Source organism: Vitis vinifera, chromosome 1, assembly GCF_030704535.1.
Source record: "Vitis vinifera cultivar Pinot Noir 40024 chromosome 1, ASM3070453v1".
Taxonomy (NCBI): Eukaryota; Viridiplantae; Streptophyta; class Magnoliopsida; order Vitales; family Vitaceae; genus Vitis; species Vitis vinifera.
The window spans coordinates 5,419,124-5,441,874 of record NC_081805.1 but is presented as its reverse complement, the minus strand read 5'-3'; the positions used below and the strand labels follow the sequence as shown (position 1 = coordinate 5,441,874).

The 22,751-nt window shown below is 37.8% G+C and overlaps 3 protein-coding genes across 5 annotated transcripts in view; 2 read left to right on the top strand and 1 right to left on the bottom strand.

The window, feature by feature from the left end:
* The window catches only part of LOC100261060 (cleavage and polyadenylation specificity factor subunit 3-II), a 65,742-nt gene extending 61,938 nt beyond the window's left edge, over nt 1-3,804 (top strand). The window contains exons 15-18 of the mRNA XM_059736252.1: nt 1,199-1,318; nt 1,954-2,086; nt 2,176-2,331; nt 3,279-3,804. Coding sequence (XP_059592235.1) covers nt 1,199-1,318; nt 1,954-2,086; nt 2,176-2,331; nt 3,279-3,440 — 571 coding nt within the window. The 3' untranslated portion in view covers nt 3,441-3,804. The remainder of the gene's footprint in view (nt 1-1,198; nt 1,319-1,953; nt 2,087-2,175; nt 2,332-3,278) is intronic.
* Nucleotides 3,805-4,501: 697 nt separating this feature from the next.
* Nucleotides 4,502-12,490, bottom strand: LOC100266270 (probable UDP-3-O-acyl-N-acetylglucosamine deacetylase 1, mitochondrial). 2 transcript variants are annotated; one of them, XM_010653480.3, is made up of 7 exons: nt 12,287-12,490; nt 11,875-12,183; nt 11,232-11,438; nt 7,618-7,719; nt 7,151-7,215; nt 5,909-6,053; nt 4,502-4,858 (listed from the first exon to the last, which is right to left on the bottom strand). In XM_010653480.3, the coding sequence occupies exons 1-7, from the start codon at nt 12,344-12,346 to the stop codon at nt 4,805-4,807; spliced, it is 942 nt and encodes a 313-aa protein (XP_010651782.1). In that variant the 5' UTR covers nt 12,347-12,490; the 3' UTR covers nt 4,502-4,804. The 2 variants fall into 2 exon arrangements, with proteins under 2 accessions (XP_010651782.1, XP_059595124.1); XM_059739141.1 differs by lacking the exon at nt 4,502-4,858 and having other exon boundaries at nt 5,752-6,053.
* A 1,112-nt stretch (nt 12,491-13,602) lies between these two features.
* Nucleotides 13,603-22,751, top strand: part of LOC100243944 (nuclear pore complex protein NUP155) — a 29,842-nt gene continuing 20,693 nt past the window's right edge. Inside the window, exon 1 of one of the 2 annotated variants that reach the window (XM_059739135.1) lies at nt 13,603-13,919. In XM_059739135.1, coding sequence (XP_059595118.1) covers nt 13,761-13,919 — 159 coding nt within the window. In that variant the 5' untranslated portion in view covers nt 13,603-13,760. The remainder of the gene's footprint in view (nt 13,920-22,751) is intronic. The other variant, XM_002281221.5, reaches the window with a different exon arrangement.

Sequence of the window (22,751 nt, the reverse complement as noted above, 5' to 3'; positions counted from 1 at the left end):
CCTAATATGTAGAATTACTAGAACCTCCCACCCCCCCCCCCCCCCCCCAACCTTATCCCAATTATCTGGGGTCAGCTTTATAGGGAACAACCAAGTAATCTTTAGATTATTCTATGATGAGCTTTTGTAATAACATCTTACCTTTATGAATTGTTGCCGAATTCTTGGTTCACTACTTAGTTACATGGGAATGGCCTGCTCCAAATCCCTTCCACAACTCCAGTAGACAAGGAAAGGGTCTTTGATATGTGAAACAGAACTCATCTCTTAGGTCTATTAAATTTCTTCTTTCAAAGTATAAAATCCATTCTTTCTAGGTAGAATGCCTATTTTTCAATGAAGTATAAATCTAGAACTAGAAATTTCTAAATGTCATCCATCAGTCTAGCTTCAAGTCTAAAAACGGATAGAAGCCTTTGAGGCCTAGCTCAAGTGGTAAAAGGATGGGGAGGGTTTGTGGGAGGTTCCAAGTTCTAGTCCCAGTGGGTACAAAACTGTACCTATCAAAAAAAAAAAAAAATCTAAAAACAGATAGAATGGCAGGTTTAAACAGGCTTTTAATATGAAAAAACATTCTTATTAGTTCCCATAACTAAAGAAAGAGTTTACATGAATGAAAAAATTGGTAACAATAGAATATTTAAGAGAATGTGGTCCAGAGCTTTTCCCTTTTGACAGATGAAGATGCTATCATAGAGAGGCACAACAGGGGCCAAAGCAAGGTACCCAGGCATATGTATGCTCGATACAGACTACATCATTTTTTATATGCAATAGTAGAATAAAAAATTTTCAATTGTTTATTAGCAATTAGAGATAAAAGTTGTGAACAATGGAACCAAGTTGGTTCATTGAAAATATTTAGGCAGTAGATGATGTATTTTGTAAAAAAGTAACTAGAGAGGTGCCCCCTTTATGAAGAGATGGCTTCTGTGGCTGTCACAATCTCATTGATTTTATTATAACTTTCTGAGAGGAATCACATTGATATTTTCTGAAGCAAGTAAATCCTTAATTGTCTATTCTAGTCTAGTGGATCCAGCCTGCAAGTGTACTCCTGTACCTTTATACAAGTATATTCCATAAGCTTTCTTCTGTTGCTCCATGTCTTATCTGAAACAGCAATGCCACTTTAGTACTTTGATAGAAAATTTAAGAAATTGTTATACTGCTCCTGACTTGATGATGGATGGCTCAGTGTCACCAAACGGTGTGAATCAGTGAATACAATGGCATCATTTCTCTGGTGGATCGTTGGCTTCTATTGGGTGGTCTCTGGTGGTGAAGCCCTCCTGCAAAATGCTCCTCGTCTCTACTGGTACACTTTTAAATAACCTAATTCTTGGACATCCTTCACTTAGCATTAATCTATTTCATAGTTTGATATATGTGCATGCACACAAACATGAGACTGCATTATATTTGACCATGTATAGCCCGTCAGGATGGGCCAGCTGGTTAGGGCGAATGCTGGGATATGTGAGGTCCTGGGTTCAAATCCTACCACTGATTAAATACTCTGGTTTGTCCGGTGCTAGTTGTTGTGGGCATGGTCAGCACCCCAAGGTTTGGGTCCCCACGGAGAGCCCTAAGGGCTTTGGGTGGGAGGTTCCTCGGTTGTCCCAAAAAAAAAAAAAATTATCTTTGACCATGTATGTATTTCTATGATTTTTTTAGATTGTTCGAAGTTTTCCTACAATGGGCAAAGCATCTTCATTAAAAAATGATGTAATAGACGCAATTAGAGTATAAAAGCATCATGCTTAACCAGTAGAAATAACATTGATTTGCCAGATGCAGGGTGCAATTTCTTGTTGATGCTCACTCAAATGCCTTGTAAACCTTGTTGAACTGATTAAAATTTTGTTTCAGTGCTTTACTTTTCCAGCACTATGCATAATGTCAGTTGCAAAAGAAAAAACTTCGGGAATATCTGATTCTGAATTTGTGCAGGTTGGCTGTGGTATTTCTGGCATTTGATGTATTCTTTGCCATCTTTTGTGTTGTTTTGGCATGTTTGATTGGGATTGCTCTTTGCTGCTGTTTGCCTTGCATTATTGCAATTCTTTATGCTGTTGCTGGCCAGGTATGATTAAGGAATGATTTACTATGATAGACTCAATCAGATTGGACTATTAACCATGTATAATGTGTATTGCTTTTGTGACCAAATAGGAAGGTGCATCTGAGGCAGATCTCAGTATGCTTCCAAGATACAGGTTTGAAGCGAACAATGAAGAAAAGTCTGGTGTAGGAGCAGGCACAATGATTCCCACAGAAACGAGCAGTGGATACTTGGCAAATGAACGCATTCTTTTACCTGAGGATGCGGTGAGTTGATGTTTTATTGTGGAACTATTAGCTTATTTCCCAAGTTTATAGCGTATTGATTTGGAATTCCATACATCCTTTTTATATATATTTTTCTTCCCTTGTTATTAATAGCCTTCAAGAAACTTATTATTATTATTGTTACTACTATTATTAGTATATTATTATTTTCATTCCTCTACATAATTGTTTTTCTACTCTGTAAAAACACTGTTGTTTAGTGGAGTATATTACAAAGAAATCAAGAACTTAAGCTTTTTCTACAAGGCTATAAATAACAATGAAAAGAAAAACTTAACTGGATATTACTTGATGACTTAAAACTTAATATTTATACTTTTACTAATCTTAAAGCAATAAATTTCTTTGTTAAACATCCATATTTAAAGTATTATAGATGCATAAGATAACTAAAAAAATATTTACTAGAAAAAATGAGTTTGGAATGTAAAGTCATAATTATAAAGTATACTTTTACTAAACATAGACAAATGAAGCAAAAGAGATTTGAGATTAAGAATGAGTTAACTATTTTAACTTAATATTTAAGGTTATTTTTTATTTTAAATTGTGATATTAAGTTATTTTATCAAACATGTTTAATCTACTTAATGACAAATTAAGCTATTAAGTCATTAAGTTGACTAAACAGCTTAATTTATTCTTTAATTCAAATGTATTTGTGGGGGTAGATTGATCTCAAGTCTTTTGGCTACAGGTAAAAGTTACCTCATGGTCATCAGTTGGGGGGGGGGGGGGGACCCATGTATAGACAAAATAATGAAAGAACAAACATGAGACAAATAAATATGGGATCTATATGGGGTATTGAAATGAGTAGTTATTCCGATAAAAGCTTCTGACTATTTGCCATAAGAGCATTACTTGTTCTCTTTATTTGTATAATGAAGATTTGGTCATAACTGGTCCTCCCTCCCCTTTTATAGGAATGCTGTATATGTCTCAGCTCATATGAGGATGGAGCAGAGCTGCATGCACTCCCCTGCAACCACCATTTCCATTCTACATGCATTGCGAAATGGCTCAAGATGAATGCAACATGCCCACTCTGTAAGTACAATATCCTCAAAGGAAGTGAACAGATTTGAAGAAGAAAAGGGAAACCTGCAAATAGCCTGATTCATCTACGCACTATCCTTGTGCACAGAAGAAATCAAGGCAGAAAAAGTCTGGCTTCTCCGATACATTTATTAGTTTGGGCTTCATCATGTGTTCTCTAGCCTTTTGAAGTTGCCTTGATACTTTTTCTTTGACTCTTTATGAGTTGTTTCACACTCTTGTGCAAAAACTGAGTGAACAATTTGCAGGCTTTGTTTTTATGCTTGATGGCATTGTTTTGTAGTTAATCTGCAGAAAGGAAATGGCTTCAAATATGTAGTAGTATGAATATTAAAGCTAATTATACATAGTCTTGCGATTCTGGACATTAGGGATAATGAAATGGTTTTTTCACATTGTATTATTTGAAATTTGATTGTTACAGCATACATTTTAGAGAGAGAGAGAGAGAGACAACAGTAATTTGCTTCAATAATTCTATGATTGGTTTAAGGTTGTGGGTTTGATGCGGTAGAGGAGAAGACCGCTGAAACGGGATTGACAATCTGACATTGATACATCACAAGAATACAAGAGAAAAATAATATCTATCACAATTTTCAAAAATATTATAAATTTGAAATTCATAGGCGGGTTTTTCACGTGGGCCTACCACTCCACACTCCAGACTGCTCTTATCCATCAAGCTCTTTACTCTCTCAGATTTGCACACTTGGAAGACCTCCTTCAACAAAAAAACACAGCATAAACAAGCAACTGAGCTTCAAACTTTAAGCTTGGCTTAAAATCTCCCAGTTCCCTAGTAGCTTTGTTCACTTCTCAATCAGAGAAAGAACCAGCGAGTGAATTGCTACGATTGTCTGTTACAGAACCCAAAATGGCAGCATTCTGCATTCCCTTTCAACAGTGAAATGCAAATGCCCCTTCGAGTAAGGCTAGTGGTAACTGGTCGCTGGTTGACGCAAAAACTAATCCCTCCTCTTTCTTCCCTGTGCTATGATTACTGAATTCCTAATTGCAGAGATGGTTTTATCTTGCAAACTACTGGAGAAACAAAAAATGCGACAGAGAAAAAGAAGCTGCAAAAAAATTAAAAAAAAAATGCTGCCACTTTTTATTTGACATATCGTGTAAACATCCCTTACAACTGGATGCTTGATAAATATTGTAGCAGATGACACAGAAGAAATTGGAGAAATCTTTGTCTCACAATTAGACATGTCAGCAGATGATATAGAAAAAATTGGAGATATCTTTCTTTCACAATTACCCATCATGTTTACAATGTACAAAGCCAAGAATAGGTAAAATCTGTAAACTCAGTGTGCATGAGTTTAGCCTCCCAACTACTGAAGTACATTTTGGCAAGGTTAGTAGAACATGCTGAGCCCTATTAACTGATTCCTGACAGACGCCGTACAAAATCTGCATGCAGTGCATGGCCTCCCTGTATGACATATAGTCCAATTAACTGCTTGATAGAATGTCTCATAATCACAGTTCCAATTTTGTGATAGAACAATTTATACAAATATAATTAATGGGATTTCTTCTTCCAATAAGTTGCTGACTGATATTCACTAGAATTGTATTCATGAGTATTAAAATTGCTGGACCTGATTGAACAGTTTAATGTGGTTATTCAGTTGGATTAGTCCAAAGCAAAAAAAATGATACAGCCACCGAGAACATGTAATACAGTCATGTAGGCAGCTGGATTCAGAGATAGGTCAAGAAAGAGCAAAAACAATTGAAGTTGGAGTAACAAGCACAAGCTAGTCATGCTCTGTCATTATTTGCAACAAGTTTAGAACAGGTAATTATTGAATCTTCTTCAATTACACAACCAAGTATTTGATATTTGTTGAAAATTAGAAGGGCACAAGGGAGAGTAAACCAAACTAAAACTGGAGTAAGAAAATAGTTTGGAAACCCAAGCCAAAAGTTGTGAATCCATAAAGTTGAATTCATTAGAACATGCCTGAGTAAAATTTTTGAGTCTATCTGTTAGCTGTACTAGCCTTTTTTTGGTCTTTATTTCAGGGGGTATTTTGATCATTTATAGTTTTGGCCATCTGGCAGATTGATTTGGCTGCCGCATTTTCAGGCTTTTGTTTCATGTGCCTCTCTTAGTTTGGCTAGTTTGATGGTTCAAATGGATTCTAGTGTCACTTTATTTGGTTTCTAAGTTAGATCCAAGAGTTACTTTATTTGGTTTCTAAGTTCCTAATTTAGTTGGTTATCAAGCATGAGTACTTTATAATTAAGTACAGATTTGTGCCAGATGAATAATTTTCCATCTTAAGTAGAGGCAAACAAAGTTTTTTTGCCCTGTACTTATTTTTGGGGAGTTCTCAACCTGTGCTCAGCACCACAGATTTGTGCCGAAACACAGGAATGTGTCTCTGTTTAAAATGATAGACAATCCTTTGAAGAATTATCTTACTAATAGAGACAAAAAAACTTTAGAAGGAAATAAACAATGAAAGAAGCATGCCTTGTAACCAACTATCTGTGCCACTGGAAACCCTTGACTACCATGCCGTGCAAAAAGGGAAAGGTCACCAATAAGATCTAAAACCTTATGGCGACAAGGTTCGTCAGGGAAACGCAGTGGTGGATTCAGCCAACCTTTACTGGCACTGCAAAAGGAAAACATGCATAAACCATACAGTAATAAGATATTGATAAAGCAAAAATTAGTCACAAACTAGTCCGCAGATGCCTCACTAAATAAATTCAACAATCAGATAAACAATTCCTGAGTTTCTAACTCTTCAAAATTCCTTTTCTTAAAAGGACAATAAAGATGTAAAAATAAGAAATAAAACAGAACATTTAAAAAATTCTAAATCTCAATGGTAATTTTAGTTATGTATTTGTGTGACACAAAAACCATGGATTCCAATCAAATAAGGAACCAAAAGGCAAGTTTTAATTTTCAAGATGTGAAATATCTGAACAGTTAGCAATATAATAACCAACAATCTCAAGAAATCTTGCCTTCATAATTTTTCAGAACATTCTTTCACTGTTCTTTGACGATGGGGTTGTGGCACAGATTATTTTAGATAGCCAAGATGGATTGGGTCCCCCCGAGGAGCATTTATGACATGATGACCATCAATTATAAAGGTTTTGGAAAATCCAAGAGAGGCATAGTTTGGTGGCAAACTGAGTGTATTGCTTTAATTTGGGTTGGATATTTGAGAATAAAGCTAGGAATTCAGAGAATCTATGGGATTCCATTCACTTCCTTGCTTATTTTTGGGCTTTTTGCTCCATGGTTTTTAAGGGCATTTCCCTTAATGTGTTGCAACTAGATTGGCTTGTAGTGTGTAGCTCCAATGGGGTGGTCTAGCTAAGAGAGTTTGTTTGTTGTTATTACCTTTTAGCTTCTTGTTTTTGTATTCTTGTTGTTTAGTTTTCTTTTGTGGAAGGATTCCTCATCCTTCTTTTGTACTTCTTAATTCTATCAATATATTTATTTGTTGTTTCCTATCAAAAAAAAAAAAAAAAATTCAGAACATAAATTGACTTGGAAGTTGGAAGTCACATCTCCTAGAACTCAATGGTTATTGAAGATAAGATCATTCCAAGCAAGCTAGATGTGCCAAAGTGTGCATAGATCAAGATGACCACAAGTAATGAGTCTAGGAGCACAAAGTTCTGTACCAAAGTATGCATGGATCAGCAATTGGAACCCCTGAGTATGAATAGATGAAATGAAGACTCTCACCTACAAACAATGGCACTATCTGTTGAGCCACCTTTAATGAGTCCCAAGTTACGTAGTTTCTCCACCTGCAAGGATTTCTCAAGATAGACTCCAGCATTAGGAACACTGATTCAATGAAAGACAACTAGAATATATCAAAGATGAATATCCGGTTAGAGTTTAAACATCACCCTCACTTTGTTACTTCATAAAAGGACTGTTCAGAAAGCTCACTAGATACCATTATAATGGCCATAAGAAAGTTTCTTCCCTGAAATTGCTTCAAAATACCCTTACCATTGCTCAGGTTATAGATACAAGAACCAGAAATATAAGGATTTTTGCATAAAATGAAAACGGAAAAAAACTAGATTGTTGCTTCTCATAGATTATAGCAATTAGAATGTGCATGAAGGTGCAAAATATCAAACTAAGAAAGCAAAGAAATGATGACAACAACACAATTGATGGTAGAAATTAGACCTAACCTCTTCATAAACACAAAAGGTTCTTGAAGGACCTATTTCACTGGTGTAGAAAGAGTCATCCAAAGAGGCTGAAGAGAACCACTGGCAACCAATAGCAGGCACCTGCAACAATGAAGTAACAGAGGCTTATCCTGTTCAACATTTTCTTTGATACATAAAATCCATTCCATTATCAAATTTGACAACTTAAGAGCCTTAGTAATCCATCAAGTAAATGACGAGAAAAATTACGACCATCTGTTTTGATGGTTAACTCAAAGCTATAACATTATCAGCAACAGGCATTTCTAGAAAATTTAGATAACTGCTAAATTAATATTCACAAATAATAGAAATGATGATTTAAAAGAGAATGTTGATGAAACTAGAAAATCAAGATGACTACAAATTCTGCTTCTGACTGGGTTTCTGTGAATAAATATTCTGTGACCAGGAAATGTCTAAATGACTATGACCCAGAATTCCTCAACAACATGCTTTCTTAGTGATGAAAATTTTCATCCTCAAGACAAGCAGGTCTGTGAAGAAAATTAACCCTTGTTATCTGATTATAAAACTTTCATATTTTAAACAAATAGTGTAAAAAAGGACATAATAGTCCTAAAAATTCTCTCATAATGTGTTTTGCTTTCCTTTCTGCTCAACCATTACACTCCATTGGTTCATTACTAGAGTGAGAAAGGAATTAAATGGAAAAGATGAATGTGAGAGGAGAAACAAAGAATATTACTTTGTTTTCTTTATTGGGAGAGAAGACTAAACTTAAAGAGGAAAATACCTAGGTCCTTCACAACCATTTCTATCTTTTTCTGAAATGTTGGATACACACGCTTCTGTCCTAAATTAACTCTCCAAACCTTCCTTCTTTTGACAAGAAAATTTTGAAATGTTAGGAGGAAAATTCTTAAAAGCTTCTCACCTTGCTTCCTTAAAACCAAACAAGGAATGCAAAGAAAAAACTAAAAGAATTTTCTTCCCCTCCTTTTGCTGACAGGGTATTAATTCTTTCCATATATTTTTTCTCCACCCTTCTTGCTCAGCCTATTGTAGACCAGCCCTTAATCTAAAGGAATGCCTCACCTTAAGAATTTTTTATCCATTTACATTCTTTCCCTCTTTTTAGTTGGCATTGCAACCAAATGAAAAGTTATCCCTTCAGCAGTTCTACAGAAAAAGCAGTTCCACAAATCGACTGCAGGAAAGACACTTGCATTCCAGATTTTGATAAGCAGACCACAATATCATTAATAACACTAAACAAAAAAAAGTCCACCAAAGTACACAGGAAATATACAAAAGACATCAAAAGGTTAATAAAAAAAGAAAGAAAGAACAAAAACTTCCTTCCAACTACCTAGAACCCAACCAATCAACAATATCTAACATAGACATTGAAGCCTCATCCATGGACTTTCTAGCCCAAAGCAAAAGAAGACATGCGTATGATATTTTGAGTATGCCACATTTTCAAATAAGTTACAATTTCTTTCTTTCCAAATGGTGCAAAATAAGCACAATGAAACAATTACTGAAGAAGGAAGCAGCCCCTCCACTCTAAATAGAGAGAAAAGAAAAGCCACAAAATCCTTGTTTTAAACACAGTGGAAAATGATCTAATCAGCTAATTCTTCTCCATCCTTGCAGAGATAGTAAAAATTTGCCAGGGTCCATCCTCTCCTTTTTAACGAATCTAACGTCACAATCTTCCTCAAATCACCTCCTAAGCAGAGAACCCCAGTTTTGTAGAGACCCATGAGTTCCAAACTAATTTCAAAGGAAATGCCCTTCCTCTCTTCAATTCCTAGACAGATCTGACTTCTCATTCTTTGAATCCTTCCAAATCAATTTATTTTCACCATTCCACATTACTGATCTCTAAGAAGTGTCACGACACCAAATATCCTTACAAAACTTCACTCTTCTACCATCTCCTGCCATGAAACTGATTCTACTTTTGAAGGCTTCCCAACCTCTCCTTCTTGCTTTCGACAAACCTACCCTAAAGCCTTCCTTCACAACATTAGAACACCAACCACCTGCTTTTTCCCTAAGCTTCCCAACTATTACCATTTCCATAGAGACTCCCTTTCTGTAACAAGCCTCTAACTCCATTTACCAAACAAAGTCTCATTAAGTATTGATTAATCTCTAATATCTGGCCTTCCTTACTTCTTAGCCATACAAGCAATCAATCACCCCACCAAATGAAGCTTTTTCTGATGGGCTCCAACTCCCTACCTCCAAAAAGGGAAGAGCTTTTGATTGCAAACGCTAGCTTACCTTACTTGGGTTGACAAACAAGGATATAAAATATATAGGCAAGCTAGACTAAGTGCTTTTGATCAACATAAGTCTTCTACCCTTGTATAGATATTGCCACTTCCACAAATCGGCCGCTAATTCCTGACATGTGTATAATGGCTTCAGTTTCACATGCTTTTTACTGAGTCCCTATATGAGATGCTCCAATTTGCAGTTAACTGCTTTTAGTTAAAACTAAAGTGTTGAGAAAGCTGGATGCCTCTGTCATCTTCATATTTCAGCACTGTGTTTTGCTCCATCTCTTTCTCAGAGATGAGTTTCCTAATCTTCTCCCTCATCCACCTTTAGCCTTTCTAACTCTGCTCAAGACTTGGGACTTTTAAGAGGGACTGTAGAAATAACCTATGTATAAATGGTCAGACCTACCATGACAGTCCAAGCATGGACTAAACTTAGTAGGGCGCAATCACCCCAAAATATTAACAAGCTGAATCTAAACTAGACCCAATGAAACACTGACGAACCCAACCAAATTTGAACTCTACCCAGCAGTGATAGCCCCACTTGTTCATGACAAAAATGCAGTTGGGTTCATTCTAGTCCCCTAATGTTGGAGATGGGCCTTTTTCTCCCACTGTATCTTGTTATCTCATTTTTAGTCAGAAATCCATTTGCAGCAATAAGATTCATCACATGCAAGCAATCACATGGTAGAGCAACAAAGAAGCATAACAAAATTCTCTAATTTTTGCATAATAGTTTTAAAAGGCACGAGGCACACCTAAGGCATAAAAGTCTCCTATAGCTTAAGCATGAGTTAAGTGAAATCTGACCTAGGATGCATATCAATTTTATAAAATATGATCCAAAATCTAATCCAATAATAATAAAAAAAAAAATCTAAACATTTAAAAGAAGCATTCAATAAAAAAAGTAATTAAATTATATAAATTTCAATATACAATTAAAAATTTCTAGCGCAAAAGTCTCCTATAACTTAAGCGTGAGTGAAGTGAAATTTGACCTAGGATGAATATCAATTTTATAAAATATGATTCAAAATCTAATCCAATAAAAAAAAAAAAAATTCTAAGCGTTTAAAAGAAGCATTCAATAAAAAAGTAATTAAATTATATAAATTTCAATATACAATTAAAAATTTCTAGAATAAAAATATATAAAAAGGAAAAGAAAGATAAACAAGGTGTGCCTCTTCAATAAGGCACGTGTCTTGGCAAGCTAGCCATAATAGATAGGGAGTGGTTGCGCCTTGAGCCTAGGCACACTTTTTAAAACTATGTTCACATTCTATATTGTAAACAATCAAAACTGGCAATGCACAAAAAGTTTACCTGTGGAAAATCAATTCCATAAATGATCTGAACTTTGGGATAGGGGAAAGCTGCTATAAAAGAATCATTCCTATGCACATGCACAGGTTCAATAAGAAACGGTATCATTTTCTCACAACTGTTGCCACCCTGATCTGTTGCCACCTTTAATCCAACCTGCTCTATTGCTTCCACCCATTCCTTTGCTGACCCATCAAAAATAGGAACCTGTGACAGCAAATTGAGGACACTATTAGTTGCCCTACATTAAGTTCAGGCCAAAAATCCACATTTCTTCATCCATTTACTTGAGAGATCCACATCGACAAATGAATATATGGATCCGTATGCTCTTAGATTTCATCATCAAATCATGCATATTTGGTTCTCCCAATGTTCAGTGCATAAATTATGTAAGAAGTATCGCCAATTTTCCAAAAAGAAAAACAAAATGGGGCATTACATTTATTATTAACCTTCCATTTGATTTCTCGTACACGAAGGAAAGAGAGCAAAGCTCGATTCAACAAAACGCATAGTTGCATTCTATTCCAAAAAATGCCCATTTTCGGTTTCCAATTAATCATAATATACATACAGATGGAACTCAAATTCACAAATTTGCTGAACCATTTGCAAATAAAAACAACCTTAAGCCACCTACCTCCACACTTGACTCTTCTCCGTTCAAACCTTCCACCTCGATTCTGCAATTATCGACGCCCATTGCCTCCAAAGCCGAAAGCAAGTGCTCGACAGTTCGAACCTTGTAGCCGTCTTTGCAGAGCGTGGTGCAGAGAGGCGATTCCTGAACGTAATCGACTGAAGGGTGAATAAAATTGGATCGAAAGTCGAAGTATCTCCCAACTCCAGCACACTCCGGCCATATCTTCACCCTGGCAACCCTGCCGGAGTGTAAAGTGATGCCAGACCTCTCAATACACCCCGCTATGGTTTGCTGGAGCTTCCCAAGCTGCGATCAAAAAACACATGAGCAGATTTCTACGGAGATCGCTGGTCTCCATTAACAAGATGAGTGTTTGGAGAGAGAAGGAGAAAGTAAGAGTATAGTGTACAGATTTCCATGATATGAGCGCTGAGGACTTGAACGCGTTGAGGGCGGAGGAGACAGACATGAGCTTTGGGACTCTGCTCAGTTGGAAAACGACGTCGTTTTTTAAATTTCGAATTCCATTCCGTCGGAGAATGGAGCGGTCGGAGGTTTTACGTGGTCTTGGCTTGGTGCTTCCTATAGACTTCACAGTCCAGACGGTCTATCTCTTGAGGCGGTGTCTTTTCTTTTATTTATTTTTCTTTTTGAATAAATAAATTTAAAACATAGATTGAATTTGAAAATAATTCATTTTTTTTCATAAATAGCTATTATTATTATTTTTTATGTGACAGCTTAAAAATAGTATTTTATAAACGTCAATTCTTATTTTATGATTTTTTTTATGTGTATAAAATCATAATTTTTCTTTTAAAAATATTTTGATAAATATTGCATTTTGTGTCAAAGACATCACATAAATATGTTGTTTTAAAAATATATTATTTTAGTATATTTTTCAAGTCGTGTCTTAAAATTAAATACATGATTTACGCGTATTTAAATAATTTATATTAAAATTTTGTCTTAATTTTAGTTTTTTTATAGGCAAGTTGTGTTTGAAATATATAATTTTGATGTAAAATATTAAAATTATGTCTTAAATATACAAATTTAATATAAAAAGCATATACCGTACCTTAAAAACATAATTTATATATTTTTATATTGAAATCAGCTTTTATATATTTTATTCAAATCGGTGTTTTTAAGTCATAATATAAACAATTTTGCCTATAACTCAAGTGGTACAATATACATTTAATGTACTCAAAATCTATGAGGATAATATTTTTTTGATACAACTTAAAGAACTCTAAAAGAAAAAAAAAATGACTTTATCTATGAGGATTAAAGTTATATAATTTACACATATAAAACATTTAAATAATAATAATTTTATAATAAAAGTGTGTTTTATGGTATTTTTTTTCATTGAAATGTTTTATTTGAAAATGTTCTTAAAGTTATTTTTTTAAATTTTGAAAGTGTTTTATAAATTTGATTAACACCTAACTTTTATTTAAAAGCGTTTTTTTTTTTAAAGTTTAAAGAGACGGTAAGCACAAAAAAAAAAAAACAACGGACTTACATAAATTTATTCTAAAATGTTCAACAAATTACACAACTGTAGTCTTTATTCAAAACAAGAGGGCGTGGGCTTTAATTTCAAAATTTCCGTTACACGTCACGTGCATGACAAACCTCCAGTTGAACCGGGTTCTACTCTGAAACCGGTCCGTTCCTCGGCTTTTGACTGCTAAAAATTTCCGCGCCACTACAATTAAACCCCTCTCAAAACCCTACAATTCCCACCTTGTCACTCCCTCCCTTCTTCATTACAAATTTAGGGCTTTTTTTGTTGCCCGGTCTAGGATCCTGTGCTCTGTAATTTTGGGCTTCAAACCACAGTTTGATTTTAGGGTTTTGCGAGAGCAATGTCGTGGGACGACGAGATCGTGGTGCGCGACGTCACCAACGCCGGTCTCGTCGTGAGTGACCGCATTAATCGCGATGTTGCTGCTCAGACTGACCTCGAAGAAGCCCTGGAAGCTTCTAGATACACTAGTCATCCGTATTCCACTCATCCTCGAGAGGTAATTTCAGAACTTCTTTGTTTTATGGAGTTGTTTTTTTGGGTTTTCGAGCTTTATTTTTGCACGGTCTCCTGAGGAAAGATAGTTCTAATTGCCTGGAAAAATGAGTCTTTCTTCAATGTGTTTGCTTAGTGTGAGAAATTTTGTGGTTCATGAACCTGACAAAAGAGAGAATGAAATGTCCTCCTCAGAGGACATGTTAACGGGTGATTCTCATGGCAGATCAAAGAGGAAAAAGAGTTCAGGGAAAAACAAATGGATAGTTTTCAAAACCCTGTTAGTTACTGCGAGGAAAATATATTTAGTTTGATCCAACAAAAGGAATGATTGTGATGTAACAGGCATGTGGAATCAAATGGGTTCTTGGTAAGAGATGCATGGAGAAGGCTTTGTCCAGATATTGTTGTACCTATACCACTCATCTTTATTTTTATTTTTAGTAAAATCACGGGTAAATGGAATAGGAAAAATTGAGAAGAAATTAAGAATTTTTTTTTTACTGCAAGCAACTCAAAAAACATAGATCTTAACCTTAACGTGAGGCAGCTTGTTAGCAAGCTGATGCACTACCTGGTTAACCAAAAACGGAATCTAAGTATAAGAACAACCCAATCTTCTTGCAATATCAGTGATTTTATGCAATCAAATATAAAGTTTCCATGGGCATCAATTCTATTGTTGCACCCTTTATAATCAATGACATAAGACAAAGAGGAAACATCATTACCCAAATACCTATAGAAAAAATCATTACCCAAACAGTCTCTAGACCACCAATATAGGAGCAAGTAAAAACATCTTTCAAACACACTCCATCTTTCATTTGCATTTGCCATTTTATGGAAGGAGCTAGTACATCTATTGCCTTCTGTTAGTCAACCTCAGTCCAAAAGCTGGTATTTTACTTGGTGTAATGACTTTAACAATCAATCCTTGTCTAGATTGGATTGTTTTCTAGTGTGTAAGGGGTGGGAAATCCATTTCAATGGGGTGGTCCAATGTACTTCACCAAAGCTTGTATGGGATCACTCACCTATCCTGGTAGATGGTGGTGGGGTGAGAACAAGACTCACTTCTTTTTAGGTTTGAAAATATATGGTTGAATAAGGAAGGGTTCAAAGATTTGCTCAAGAAGTGGTAGTTAGGGTATAATTTTAGAGGATCCCATAGTTTCATTTTGGTCACAAAATTGAAAGCACTTAGGTCAAACTTGAAGATTTAGAATAAAGAGGTGTTTGACAATGTTACGGTTAGGCAAAAGATAATCTTTAACCTTATGGGATTTTGGGATTCCAAGGAAAGGGAAGGTGCTCTATGTGAAGACGAGGTGGTAGTAAGGTGGGTGGCTAGGGAAGATTATTGAAAATGGGCTTTAATGGAAGAAGCTTCTTAGAGGTAGAAATCAAGGTAGATTTGGTGACCCATGCCACCACTACCACCAACTACCACCACAATAAACTAAAGTTACAAAAGAAAAGGAACAAAATCAATCCACCCTCACCAAAGGCCCAACCAATCTAGAAAGCTAAAAAGAGTTAGAGGAACATCATCTAAACACTCCTTTGCTTCCGACCAAAGACAAGAAACAAAGAACTTTTTAACATTTGGATAGAGAGCTCTTCCCCCTCAAAGGCAATTCTATTTCTTGCCTTCTACACTATCCAAAACAAATGTAATGGTCCCTCTTTCTACATCTTCCTACTCTCCTTGACCACAAACAACCCATGCCACCCTAAAAGAGTTTCTCTGGATGGAAGCACCCAAGACACCCTAAAAAGGGCAAACAACAACTCCCACAAGACTCTTGTTGTTGCACAATGGACAAGGAGATGGTGTATGAATTATTTCTCAACATGACACAAAAAAAAGCCATTTGCCAAAGACCATCCCCTTTTCTTGACTTGAACCAAAGTTAAGGCTTTTCCTCAAGTCGTCTCCCAAGCGAAGAAACCGACTTTAGGATGCACCCACGCCTTCCATATGTCGCTCCAAGAAAATTGACTCTAGGATGTACCCACACCATCCGCCCACACCTTTATGTGGGATTACATTTTTTTAAAGCTAAATAGGAAAACCATTTATGCAAGGGTAGGCTTTGAACTAAAAACCTTGAGATTGAAATTGACAATCTCTACCACTAGGCCAAATGAGCTTTGGTGTTATTAGTGCACATAAAATGATATACGTATACATATAAAATCTTTTATATATTATTTTATAAAATAAGTAAATAAAAATATTATTAATAAACTAATTTTAATTATTTTATTATCTATTTTGTATAATAATTTAATATAAAATAAATGTAAATTTATAAATAAAATTATCAATATTTTTAAATAAAAAATACTTATGTATCATAATTTCTTTTATGTCCTTCAATATATATATATATATATATATATATATATATATATATATATATATCAATTTCCTTATTTAATAACTTCAACATATGTATTATTATTTTTCTATCATTTTTGGAGTTTTTTCAACATTTTTATGATTTTTTTTATTAATTTGTCTCATTAATATTTTGTGTCAGAATATCCATTGATATATCCCAATAATATCCATAAAATCAAGTTAGCGATATATCTGTCAAAATCGATATTTTCATCATTGTCGACAAGTAAGTTTTATGTTCTTGTTAGTGACACTCCTTTTGCTTTTTTTCAAAGCTCTAGGGGTTTGAGACTAAGGGACCCTTTTTTCCTATTTATCTGTGTTACCAATGGAGGCCCTCAGTTGCCTTCTCAAGAGGGTCAAGGACAACAACTAGATCTCGAGGTTTAAGGTAAGGGGTAGAGGTGATAAAGGATTGAAAATGTCCTATCTACTTTTTGCTGATGATACTATTGTATTTTGCGAGGTTTCTCAAGATCAAACTACAAACTTATGTTGGTTGCTCTTGCTCATCTATTTTGAGGTCATTTTAGGATTTAAAATAAATTTAGAAGATTTGCGAGTTGATTCCAATTGGTGGGGTGGACAATGGGGTGGAGTTGGCCTTTGAGATTGGTTGTGAGGTGGGAGAGCTTTTGACTACTTGGATCTTCCTTTGGGTGTCTCATACAAATCAAAGGTTGCTTGAGATAGGGTGGAAGAGTGATTTTGAAAAAGGCTATCAATGTGAAAAAGACTATGTATGGGGGGAGGCTTACTTTCTAGTGTACATTATTTTTTTTTGATAAGTAAAGGAAATTCATTCAAAAGGCAAGACGCCACAAAGTATACAGGGGGTATACAAGGCAACTAAGCCTCAAAAACAACAAAACAAAAACAGCTCCCCTTAAGTGGAAGCCATCCACTCAAGAAACCCTATAAGGGAGAACGCCTCCTCACCTACATACAGTTTGGCCCAACTCCACAAATTACAAACAAAAATATTCTTTAACTTCTGAACGTTCAACACCCCCTCCCTAAAAGCTATCCTATTCCTTTCCTTCCACACCGTCCAAAAAATACACAACGGAATGGCTTCCCAAATCTTTTTCCTTTTCTTTCCCACAAACGAACCCCTCCAACTAACTAAAACATCCTTTACAGTTTTTGGGAAAACCCAATTCACATCTACTAAACCAAACACTATATCCCATAAAACTCTAACCACTGTACAGTGTATGAGTATATGATTTACACTTTCTTCCTCATAACCACAAAGAAAGCATCGGTTTGGAAGTTGTAACCCTCTTCTTTGTAGTCTATCCAAAGTCAGCACCCTCCCCCACGTCGCCTCCCATGCAAAAAAACAAACTTTAGTTGGCACCCTTGTCACCCAAATGCTTCTAGAAGGAAAGCCTGTATCCTCAGATCTCACCAGCAAATTATACGCTTCCTTTACCCTAAAATGCGCCCTTCCTCCTTTACTCCACAGGACTGAGTCTTCTACCCCAGAGGGTTTGTGGCCCCTCAAAATCTGAAGAAAATCTCCAACCAACCCCAACTCCCAATCATTGAAGTCCCTCAAAAAATTGAGATTCCAGTTTCCGTTGCCCGAATTTTGATCCCACATTTCCTCAACCGTTGCGTTCCTTTGAACCGCCATAGCAAAGAGATGAGGGAAACAATGGGACAACGCTGTCTCTGAACACCACACATCTGTCCAAAACCTGATTGTGTTGCCCTTCCCTACTTTGAAGAACATGTTATTCCAGCACCATTCTGATTCTTTACAAATCTCCTTCCAAACCCCTACTCCCACCGCCCCCATAGTCTTCTTTGGCCTCCACCCGAAATCCTCCTGCCCGTACTTCACTTTGATCACTTGTTTCCAAAGATTATCTTTGTCACTAGCATACCTCCATATCCACTTGCCAAGTAATGCTTTGTTCAACAAGGCTAGCTTTCTAATGCCTAGCCCACCTTTGGTCTTATCTGTACATACCACCTCCCAATTAACCAAGTGAGTTTTCCCCTCCATCTGTCCTCCTCCCCACAAAAAGTCCCTTTGCAATTTCTCCAGTCTTCTAGCCACCATCTTGGGCATCCTGAAGATTGACATTTGGTAGATTGGCATGCTAGCCAAAGTGCTTTTTATTAAGGTAACTCTTCCCCCTTTAGATATATATTGCCTTTTCCAAAGAGCTAGTCTTCTCCTGACTCTCTCTTCCACCCCGTCCCACATATAAGGCGCTCTATTGCGTACCCCTAATGGTAGACCCAAGTATTGAGAAGGTAAAGAGCCCACCTTGCACCCTAGTTCAACAGCCAACTCCTCCATCCCCCCCACCTCTCCCACTGGAATGATCTCACTTTTTGCAAGGTTAATCTTTAGACCGGAAGCCGCTTCAAACCAAAATAAAACCCAACTTAAATGAGTTAAGTGGTCCTTCCTAGCCTCACAGAATATGATGGTATCGTCCGCAAAGAACAAATGAGAGATATGCAATGGAGATTCACTACCACCCCTTATGTTGCATCCTGATAAGAAGCCCCCCTCCACAGCTCTCCTAATAAGAACATCCAACACTTCCATTCCCATGACAAAGAGATAAGGAGACAAGGGATCTCCTTGTCTAAGGCCTTTGGTGCTAGGAAAGAAACCTGCAGGCACTCCATTAACCATCACTGAAAATTTAGCTGAAGATAGACAACTCCACATCCACCCCACCCACTTAGACCCAAAGCCCATTTTCTGCAACACCTTCAATAGGAACTTCCAATTGATACTGTCATAAGCTTTCTCAATATCCAGTTTGCATATAAGACCCTTTTCTCTTCGTTTTTGCCATGAATCTATCACTTCATTTGCTATTAGAGAAGCGTCAAGAATCTGTCTTCCCCTCACAAAGGCATTCTGAGAATTTGAGACCACCTTACCAACCACTCTCTTCAATCTATTGGCCAGCACTTTAGCCAATAACTTGTAGAGACCCCCTAATAGATTGATAGGTCTAAAATCCCCAAGATCCTCAGCACCACATTTCTTGGGAATCAAAACCAAAAAAGTATTGTTAAGGCTTTTAAGGAAAGAGCTATGCTCAAAAAATTCCTTGAACATTTCTATAATCTCCTCTTTAACAAACTCCCAACAGCTTTGCCAAAAAGCTAGAGTAAAGCCATCCGGACCAGGGGCTTTATCCCCATTCATCTCCATTAAAGCCCCCTGAATCTCCTCCTCTGTAAATGGCCTCTCCAACATTTCAGCCTCTTCTTGACTGATCTGATCTAGCTGAAGACTCCCAATATCCGCCTTCCACCCCATATCTTCTGAAAGAAGCTCTTTAAACGCATTAGCTATTCCTTCTCTAATTTCCTGCTCCTCTAGAAACCACTCCCCATTAATCTTAACTCTCTCCATACAATTATTTCTACGGTGAGCACTTGCCATACGATGAAAGAAGCTCGTGTTTCTATCCCCCTCTTTCAGCCATATCTCTCTAGAAAGTTGTCTCCAATGAGTTTCCTCCATAATCACCCATTTTTTGTAATTTTCTTTTGCCTCTTTCTTCAGTTCTACTTCCTCCATAGTCAGAATTCTGTCATTTTCCTCCCTATCCCAAAATTCCACCTGTTGCAAAGCTGCAGATTTATTACTCTCAAGCTTACCAAAAACTTCCCTATTCCACACTTTCAGCTTCTGTTTGATTTCCTTCATTTTAGTGGCCAACTTATAGCTAGCACTACCCCTAACATCGATACCTTGCCACCAGCTGCGTACAAGCTCTTTAAATCCCTCAGCCTTAAGCCACATATTTTCAAATCTGAATGGGGTCGGGCCTCGTCTTATCCCACCCCCCACTAGCATAATTGGGAAATGATCGGACACCGGTCGGGGCAGCCTGCACTGGTTAATCCCACTGAATTGATCCATCCAACTAGGAGACACCATAAACCTGTCCAAACGAGCCCAAGACTGATTATGAAGACCCCCATTCCAAGTAAAATCTCCCCTCTGCAGCGGCAGATCCACCAGCCCAAGGTCATCCACAATTTCAGCAAAGTTTCTCATAACTGAACTAATCCTCCTCTGCCCACTCCTTTCCCTTGAGAACAAAGTAATGTTAAAATCCCCCCCTATGCACCAAGGATCCTCCCACAGCCCTCTGATCGCCCCAAACTCTTCCCATAAAGCATTCCTCTCTGCCTTAGTAAAAGGGCCATACACTCCCGTAAAAACCCATACATTTCCATCTTCTATATTACGAAATCTGCAAGACAAGGTAAACTGACCCTCCTCCCAATCTAGCATGTCCAGGGCCCTTCTATCCCAGCATATAAGAATACCACCTGATGCTCCCTCCGCATTCACTGCTCTCCAGCCTAGGAATCTCCCTGCTCCTATACTTCTCGCAATGCTATCCGTCATACACTGCACTTTTGTCTCCTGAATGCACATTAAGTCCACCCTCTGATTTCTAATAAATGTCTTAATTACTTTTCTTTTGGAGCTGTCATTTGCCCCCCTCACATTCCAGCTCAAAATTTTCACCTTCATTGGACAACTACAATTTGGCGCCCTTTGCCCTGTACCGAGCCTTTCTGTTTCATCCCTCCCTCATAGTTTATGGAGCATTCTAAGCGTTTTAACTCCCTTTCAAATTTAGACTTTTCCAATAACTCTTTGCTATGTATTTTCTCCCTTCTTTTCATGATCTTTGTCAAAAAAGACAAGATTTCCTTCTCCAATCCCTCCGTAGGGAAGCCCAGAAACTTGCTGAATCTTGCCAAACCACTCTCTTCCCAATTACCCTCCATCTCACTTCTCACAATTTGAGCATCCTCTATAACACCTGCGCCTTCCATCTCCCTACCTTTGTCACTGTTGCAGTGTATGCCTCCCACTTCCTTACACTCCTTAATCCTTTCATTGCATGCCTTATACACTGTTAACCACAGTGATTTATCAGCCCGACCCTCCTCATCCAAATCCCCAGAGTGATCGAAAGACTCCCCCCCCAGAGTCCGATCAAGAAAAAAAGAATTTAGATGAGAATTCCCCTTATCCCTTTTCCCCCAGGAACCAACCCCCTTTTCATACCTCATTGATTCCTCCTTAAGCGCCCTATCCGTCTCTGTCAGCCTCGCCCCTCCTTGTAGCTTCCTTTTATTCTCATCCTCCTTCGCAGCAAAGAACTCTGCTTCTGGGAACTGACTGTGCGCAGGATCCGTTACCTCTTGGACTGCTAATGCCTTAGAGCCCTTTTTTGTTGTGCAGGCCTTTAAACCAAGCAGGCCGTTAGCTGTCTTCTGGGCTAGAGGCAGAGCTGAGCCTTTAGAAAAGCAGCCCACAGCTTCCGATGGGCCATCGACTGGGCCAACATCACTTACAGCCTCCCCTTTGTTCTTAGAGTCCATGGACCCAAACAAAACGTTAGGCCCGCCCTCCCTTCTGATTTGCCTTGGGCCCGCGATTGGGCTTGAAATCTTTATCTCATCAGTTGGGATCCAAATGCAGTTTGACGGGCTTGGCACTGGGCTGGTCTCCATCCGACCCGACCCGCCCCCCTGCAGCAACGTCCCATCATCTGACGGGTGCAGCATCTCGAGCCTCCTGCTCCCCCAACCCTTCATCACTCTCTGCCCCGCGCGTGGATCCTCCTCACCCCTAACCTCCCTGCTTTGCCGATCCGCTTCAGCCCTGCATTTCCTCCTCAACACCGGCCAACATTCCCACCATAGGGACACAACATAACTTTCATCCTCCCCTTCAATTTCCAGCACGTTGGGTCTGGCTTCCCCTTCCCATTTCACTAGGATTCTAGCCCATTGGAGATCTCTCATCGATCTCGTATTTTCATCGGCGGTGATAAAACCACCACATGCATCCCCTACTCTCCTCAAAATTTCTGGGCTCCATAACGAAATTGGGAGCCCCACAATCCTTACCCATACGTCCCTTCTCTCTTCCCCCTCTGCCCAACATCCGCTCCTAGGGCTCCAATGTTCCAACCTTACCGGGGTTCCTTCCCACGCGCAGCTCCCAGAGGAAACTACTCGTCGAGCCTCCTCCAAATCTTCAAATTCCAGCAATGCTTTCCTCTTATTCAGCTTAGCCAGCCCTAGGTTACCTTTGAGATCCCAAGACTTTGCCCAGAATTTCCCCCATTTCTCGATATCATCTTCCCCCCCTGATCCTTCTCTCCAGCTCGCCACAACACAATTTTGCAATTTCCTTTTTATCACATCTGACTCCTCTTTTGTCACCTTTATTGTAGCAGCATTTAGATTACCCGTCGTCGACTTTCTCACCATCGTTGCATACGACCCTCCCATCGCGATTTTCTCCACAACCTTTCCCTTGTATTTTTCCGGATTTTTACCAAAAAACCCTAACACCTGTTTGAGTTTCTCCGCCATTATCGTCCACCCCTTCTTATCCCTACGACC

Bases quoted from the DNA above. Each gene is read 5' to 3' on its own strand.
- LOC100266270 (XM_059739141.1), bottom strand. From the start codon at position 12,346: ATGTCTGTCTCCTCCGCCCTCAACGCGTTCAAGTCCTCAGCGCTCATA. The intron at 7,720-11,231 runs GTAAACTTTTTG...TCATTGTTGCAG, and splicing joins ATGGAATTGATTTTCCACAG to GTGCCTGCTATTGGTTGCCA. The intron at 7,216-7,617 runs GTTAGGTCTAAT...AAATCCTTGCAG, and splicing joins CCTTTTGTGTTTATGAAGAG to GTGGAGAAACTACGTAACTT.